Source organism: Cibotium barometz, chromosome 55 (genome assembly GCF_041138505.1).
Source record: "Cibotium barometz isolate CiBa-2024 chromosome 55, ASM4113850v1, whole genome shotgun sequence".
NCBI lineage: Eukaryota > Viridiplantae > Streptophyta > Polypodiopsida > Cyatheales > Cibotiaceae > Cibotium > Cibotium barometz.
This window is the reverse complement of record NC_141100.1, coordinates 26,262,528-26,270,033: the sequence shown is the minus strand read 5'-3', so window position 1 is coordinate 26,270,033 and position 7,506 is coordinate 26,262,528. Positions and strand designations below refer to the sequence as shown.

The window sequence follows — 7,506 nt, the reverse complement described above, 5'->3', positions numbered from 1 at the left end:
AAAGGCATATGGTTAGAGAGCACAGAAGAGGTTTCCAGTTTAGCAGATAGTGTGTGTGGCACCCAAGAGGCTCGATGACTAAAAAAAACCCTATCAAGGCTAGAGGATGACCCCAGATATTGAATACTGAAGTAGGTGTGTCCTAATCAATAATAGCAGGTGCCATCTCTACCTCCAGCCCTTCTTCCCCCCTATCTCTACCCTCAGCTCCCCGGCTCCTATCTGAAGCTCCCTCCAAGTAGTATCAACTTGCCAGTTAAACCTCCCCATGGAGGAGGTTTCACTATCCTCCCCCAGAGGTCTAAAGGGATTAGAAGGAAAACTCAGCCCTTTTGAGAACTTGTCTACTCCCACCCCTTTCTCTCCAGTTTTGGATCGATTGTTCCTGGCTTCATCTTTGAATTTTCTAAGTTTGTCCCCCCACCACTCTCGAAGCCCTTAGAAATATTGGTCTCTCGGACACACCTGTTTTAGTTACCAACCACAAATAGTTAGGAGGTTGAGCGTTGCTAAACTTTCCCCCCTTGTGGGACATCCATGACATGGATTTAAATCGAATGCCACATCAAATCCCTCGGCCTTTCATCTGAATTGTGTGAAAACCTCTTCCTATCTGTAAACAAACGTTGATCCCCGCCGCGAAAATGTCGTCTTTGCACTGTGGAAGCTTCCATGGCTGTGGAATTCCTTTCAATACAGCATCCAGGCTTGCTGCCCACGTTCATTTCGCAGGAGAATGCAGATTCAGTAGGAAATTCTCGGGTCCATTTGGGCACTATGTTCATCCCGCCCTTAAAAGGAGCTTCACAGGTCAGAGCTTTATTAATCTTGAATCTCTCTTTCGTATCAGCTTTACCTTTCCCTAGCACCCTTGTTATTCTAACAGGAGTGGCTATCTTGAGCCTACTCGAATAGCAATGGCTTGATTTTGTTTATTATGGGTTGATCCTACCAGTTAGAGTGGCTTAATACTGTAGAATTCCATCCTGGGCATGCTCAGTCTATGCAGACATCCATTTTAATGATTTGGTTAATCTCATGCCTATTTAGGTGAAGTGTAGTGGCCTTCAAGCTATATTGATAGTGAAGTGGTAGTAATGTGTTCATGTGGATGAGAAAGAGAAACCATATGGTGAACCCTAAACTTGCAAGATGCATGGAAAAAGTAAGTGCTATAGAAGACATGGAGACAGCAAGAGACCAAATGTGAAGAAGATAAGTGTCGGTTTGAAGGGCAACATCTGTCTGAAGTGGTGATGCCCCACATTCAGCAAGGATTATATCATGGGATTTAGAGTGTTTACTCCAGATGAGCTTGGATAACATCAAACCTATCCTAAAGAATTTGGCTCTTCTCCTGTATGGCATGGTAGCTGTTGGAATTTTTCATGTTTCGGATGAGCTAACAGTGAAGCTTTATGTTTCTACATTGGAACATTCGGGAGGGTCTTGTATTTATGTGGACTTTTCTTTGCTATGTTGGCCGATTTTATGAGCTGAGGCAAAGACTGATTTGGGTGCATTTATAACCAGTCTCAAATGATGTTATGTAGTGCAGGGCTCATACTTTCTCATCTTTGCTTCCATATAGACAGTAAGGAAAGGGGTGACACAGAGAAGAATTTCTTGTTGAAATTGTATCCTTCCCGCTGGCTCAACACACATGAACTGGCTGGCTAACTTAAAATTTAAAGGTGCCCCATCCCTCCATCTATATCATCAAATGTCTCATCTAGAGGAGCTCTTGAATGCACAAGCCTTCAGGCAAGTTGGAGAAGCAAGGAGAAGATTTGGCAGCCGACGTTTGCATCTGAAACAGAGCAGTTAGCTGAAATCAGCAGCTTTGATAAATTCTTTATATTTCAGATAATCAGGTGTACATTAATTAATTGTATATAATATATGGGTTGGATTAGGGTTACTTATGTGTGATTGTGTTTGTAAATCTTCCACTGCACTTCTCTTTTGTTAATGCTTTCACAGCATCAGTAGTGTGTCACAATTACAGGTCATCCGGGTAGGTTTCAGGCAGGCCTAACCGGTGTTGGGCACGTGCATGGGCACAATGGGCAGCCTGGGTCAGGTGGGCAGCTGCTCAGGCAGCCCTGCCCATGATTGGGAAACCTTGCCACAGCCAGACAGCTTCAAAGTGGTCGGCATGCTCTGAATGGGCAGCCACCTATGTAAAACATTTTATGAAAATGTGAAATTGTGGCACTTAAGGTATTTGTGAAAAAGTGGATTATTTATATTCAGCCTTTATGATCAGGTCTACCATTTATGGGAGTGCAGGGAAGCACATAGGATTTGGATTGCACATCTCCTTGGAAGGATGCTTACATTTCTTTTGGTCCTCATTTGGTCGACACAGCTAGGCCTACAGCTCACATGTGAGGGGAATGTTGGGCACTTCAGTTTATGAGTCACTGTGCATTTGTAGGTTTTGGAGTCATATTCATGGTCACTTGGGTCAGAATCCAAGGATCTTCGAGGGTTGCGGAGAGAAAGTGTGGCCAATTTATGAGAGAGTGGGATTATGGCATCTTTTTCACTTCCACTCGTATGGGACCTTGTTGGCAGCATGAGGTACCGGATTGGTTGAGATTTCCCCCTTGTTTGGTTTGAATCTCCATCTTGGTTGAGATTTCCTCATTGTTTGGTTTGAAACCTTCCTCTTGTTTATTCTTTTATACTTAATAGAAGTTTCTTTCTCAGAAGAAAAAAAGAAAATCTTGATCATATGCATAGCAATCTTTAAAAGTTGTTGGAATGTCGATTTAAACTGTTGTTCCATTGCTAAAGCTTGAGGCATTCTACTAAGTGCATCACCAACCACATTAGAAAGACCAGGAACATATTCAATAGTCATATGGAAGTTTGCCAAATACTCCATCCATCTTTTCTTTGTCTAGCATCTGAGTGAAAATATACTTCAGAGAATTATGATCTGTCTTCGCCATCATCTGTCCCAAAAAGATAACGTTTCTAGGCTCGATAAGCATGATCAATTGCCTAGAACTCCTTCTCATACACATGATAACGCATTTTAATCTTTGAACACTCATGACTTTCAAGGACTACGGCACGGCCTTGTTGCATACAAACTGCACCTATTACAATATCAGATGCATTGGTCATGACCGCAAAGGAAGATCTGGGTCTACAATTGCAATTACTGGAGTGGTTCTTAAAGCAGCCTTTAATTGATCAAAGACATGCAAAGTAGCATCTGTTCATTGGAAAGTGGGTGCTGACTTTAAAACCTCTGTCAAAGGTGCAATAAACTTATAAAGCTTCGTATGAAAAAAATTTGCAAGTCCCAAAAAATAATTTGACATCGTGAATATCCCGCAACGTTGTCGATCAATCGCGAATAACTTGAATCTTTTTGGGATCAATAGAAATGCCCTCCGTTGAAATTAGGTAAAATTGCGGGTAAATGTGTCTAAAATAAATCTAAATGTGGGGCAAAGAAGGGTTGAGCCAAATATGCCACCTTAGAAATAGGGTTGAGTACCATCTCTTTAGTAGAGAATGCCATCAAAAGTATTGAAGAACAACCAATCTTTGGAACCCACCGCTTTGCTTTAAGTGCGGACAAGGTTGATCTTGGACGCCTTCGAGGTCTATCTCTCTTGTTTTTTTAACATCTAAATGCATATTTTTTCCTTTGTTTATTTTACATCCACATGATGCTTATGTTGGAACCCTTGTGGGCGTTGTTAATGGCAGGCCCTCACAAAAACTCTCACAAAATAAATTTTTAGTCCTAATAGGGAGGGTAATGACAAGGCTATCACAAAGGGAAAAGGATTAACATTTCCTACTGTTGGTGGCATCTTTCTTTGGGACATCAGGAAGTATCTTATGCAAGTCAAATGGGGACGGGCATGATGACGAGCACAAGGTCCTTTTAAAGGTGCTTGACAATCCAATCTTCACTTGTGAGTGCATTTGTAAGGCACTTTGTAATTTAAAGCTGCTTGTGTTTTCATATTAAGGTCCCTTGTGGTGTGGTTTTTGTCTCAGCTGTGCTACAGCAATTGACTACCTTTGACAGAAGAATGCGTTAACTTTTGCAGAAAAGAGCTAGCGAAATAGTGGACGAGTTGAGGGGAACTTGTATTTATCTTGTAGGTATGCATACTCTTTATAAAGTCCATGGTAGCTTGTGACTTAGAACAAGGTTTTTAGTCCATGTTGTACAAAACTTTTTCATAACCCATCTTTTAGGATGACTAAAAAGACATGTTGCATTTTATGGAGTGTGTACAGGTATGATGGGAAGTGGGAAGAGTACAATTGGCAAAACTCTAGCAGAAGCCTTAGGCTACTACTTTTTTGATAGGTGAGAACTTGCACCACATTCAATGTGATAATGGATGAGGATAGTTGGTAACTTTACCATAATTTATTCTTTTTGTGCATTAATTTTACTTAAAAAGGTACCTTAAAAAAAAATACTTTACAAGAAATTGATTTTATAGATTACTTTGCTTTTGATTTTTCTTTTTGTCAGTATGTGTGTGTACATACATACATACACACGTGTATGCAAATACACTCACTCACTTACTTATGCATGATATATGTAGGGTGACTTTTTCTTACGGGGTGAATCAGCCATTCTTTTGGATTTTTTTTAAAACCCACACACTATGACTTTGTGAAATATGTTTTTTGACTTGTAAAAAGAACTCCTTGACATAAAAAGAACTTCTTGACAACACTAGAGTAAAAAGAACTACTTGACAACACTGGATCTGCTTAGTGTGAACTTGTATAACCATCAGTTCACAGGCAATCCACTATTCTGATGGTGGCTGCAGTGATAAGCTTATCGAGGAAGCTGCTGGTGGGACAACTGTTTCTCAACTGTTCGAGGAGGAAGATGAGGATAGCTTTAGAGATGCCGAGGTTGGATATTTTTCTCACTTGTACCAAGAGTGCATATGACAAGTGCGTTAACTGTGCACATTTGCTTGTGAAGCTATCTACTGTTGGCAAATGTAATTGAGTGAAGCCCTCTGGCTCTCACTCAAGCGTGTGTAATATAATATATTGTCTGATCTGAGGTATTCTTGTGTCAGGGTGTGGAATGATTTCAGTTGTGTTTGGGATGATGAGAGAGCTTGTGTTCATTACGATGCCTTGTAAACTATGTATCATAACACACTATTGTATGTAACCACAGACGGAGGTGCTGAAGCAGCTCTCGTGTATGGGCCGTTTGGTGGTTGCAACTGGTGGGGGTATGGTTCTACGGCCAATGAATTGGTTAGTAAGTTGTACATTATTTTAAACATCTCTCAATCATCTTTCAATGTGCAAGAGACCTGCAGTGTTGAGGCGATGCTGCTGAGGAAACACCTTGTGGGGTTTTGAACTCAAGACCTCTTGGTTCTAGACAAACACCTTTACCACTTGAGCTATCACCTCATTGGCAGGGGACTGTTTGCTTTACAGGAAGAGATAGACTAAAGTATTCAGAAATGACTTTATTGTCTGTTTCATGACACAGGAGCTATCTGAGGCATGGTGTAACTGTCTGGCTGGATGTGCCTGTGGAGGTTTTGGCAAAACGGGTCATTGCTGTCGGTATAGACTCACGACCCTTGTTAGGGCTGGCAACTAGTGGCTCTGCCCATAGCCAGGTAGGAGAAGTGAAACCAACCGTAAGATTCATGTTATAAGTAGGAGTTTCTATCAATATAGTTATGGGGCTTCTTGCCTTTAAGACATGCAGGCTTTGGAGAGGCTTTCTGGCATTCTCAACATCCGGGGACCCTTTTATGCGGATGCTGATGCTTCCGTCTCTCTTCAAAGTAAGATAGAATGTCTCAATTTCTCCATGGGTTTTGGCATTGCCTGCCTATTGATCTGGCATGTTGTTGCTAATTTTGTTTTTCTTTTTTCTAGAAATGGCTTTACAACTGGGATGTTCGGATGTGAACACTCTTACTCCAACAATGGTTGCTCTTGAGGTATAGGCACCATACTGGGTCTAATTTAGCATATAACTTCTGTAGTAGCCGCTCTTGAAAAGGTTCAGACTCTTGGAATTCCAAGCAATGTTTGTCATGTTTTGAGAGGAGATAGTCCTGTTCTTGGAGTGGGTAGATTCTTAGTTTGAATGAAGGAGATAGTCTTGTTCTTGGACATATGGAAAGTGGGTAGATTCTTAGTTTGAATAGAGGTGGCCAAGGCCATAGTTCATATGTTAGGTGGCATATTGCATGCGCTGCTCTTGAAGAGTCTGAGGACCTTTACAATTTGGCGAATTTCCAGTAGAACCAACCTCATTCTCTGGCTGAGTACTCGAAGAAAGGAAAACCTGATGCTACTCCGGCGGAAGAGCAGGGTCCCTCCAGAACCATTCGCTGGGGTCCCATAAAAGACAGGACAGGGGCGGCTTCCCTCCTGTGCCGGTTCTCCCAAAGCGATAGGCATCAAGAGGGGTTGCATGCAACTTTGCACGGGTCGATGTACCACCTGTGCTCGTGGAAGCTGAGGATCCGGACTCTCCGCAGGGAGGCTTGATGGCTGCCTATCTCAAAGGCAAGAGGCAGAAGACTCTCTTCAATAGCGAAGATCGACTGTCGTGAACGAGAGAAGATCGCCACCCACTAAGCCCCACCCCTCCTGCCTGGGTTTTGGGGGGGGGGGTTGGGGGGAAGCCAGAGGAATGGCAGAGTTGATGCCGACAATAAGCCTCCGTCCTCCATAGAGCACTCGGACTAGACAGAGAGAGGAAGCTTTCTGAAGGAGAACCAATCACCACAATGAGCTGGACTTGAGCAAATCTGTGTGAGTGTGATCCCAAGTTGGCGTCCGCTCGGTAAGTGGAAAAGTGGTTCCAGAGTGCTCTTTGTTGGTAGAGAGAGGAGCCTCGAAGAGGGCTGGCAAGGAAGGGCCTGTTAAATTTGCAGCAATGTGATGAGCTATGGTGGATCAAATGCTAGAATCAAAAGAGATTAGACGATAATTAAGACGTGATTAGTGAGCAATTAATTGATAGCTTAATGTAGGCATGGATAATCAAAAACCAACAAATTCTCATTAGGCCAATGCCTCAATTTATAGAGTTTACATCCAAGCATCTAATCCCATTGATCTCTCCAAGCATCCAAGCATCTAATGCCTCAATTTATAGAGTTTACATCCAAGCATCTAATCCCATTGATCTCTCCTTGATTCACTCCACCTCTTTTGCTTGATTCTCTCCACCTCTTCCCAGAATATCTTCACACCTCCTAAATCTTCTCATGCTACCCTTTATTCTCTCCCAGTAGATACTTCTCCCTTTTCACAACTTCTCTCACATTTACAGATTCTCTTTTACAGCCATACTTCTAGCACACCTGGACCCTATGCCAAGTTTCTCTCTTACTTGGTAGTCCGCGACCAGTGCCTCAAGTCTCTAAACTCAATAGTCCTTGACACTCTCTCTCTCTATGTGTCCAAGGCTACTACAAGTGTCCGTGACCTTGACTAAAGTGCTCACAC

At 42.4% G+C, this 7,506-nt stretch overlaps 1 protein-coding gene across 1 annotated transcript in view; it reads left to right on the top strand.

Annotated features, from left to right (window-relative positions):
- The first annotated feature begins 550 nt into the window (after positions 1–550).
- LOC147607553 (uncharacterized) overlaps positions 551–7,506 on the top strand; it is a 43,038-nt gene continuing 36,082 nt past the window's right edge. The window contains exons 1-9 of the mRNA XM_086790578.1: positions 551–810; positions 3,858–3,919; positions 4,083–4,137; positions 4,276–4,348; positions 4,830–4,917; positions 5,195–5,277; positions 5,522–5,654; positions 5,747–5,825; positions 5,920–5,984. Of these exons, the coding sequence (XP_086646704.1) occupies positions 645–810; positions 3,858–3,919; positions 4,083–4,137; positions 4,276–4,348; positions 4,830–4,917; positions 5,195–5,277; positions 5,522–5,654; positions 5,747–5,825; positions 5,920–5,984 (804 nt within the window). The 5' untranslated portion in view covers positions 551–644. The remainder of the gene's footprint in view (positions 811–3,857; positions 3,920–4,082; positions 4,138–4,275; positions 4,349–4,829; positions 4,918–5,194; positions 5,278–5,521; positions 5,655–5,746; positions 5,826–5,919; positions 5,985–7,506) is intronic.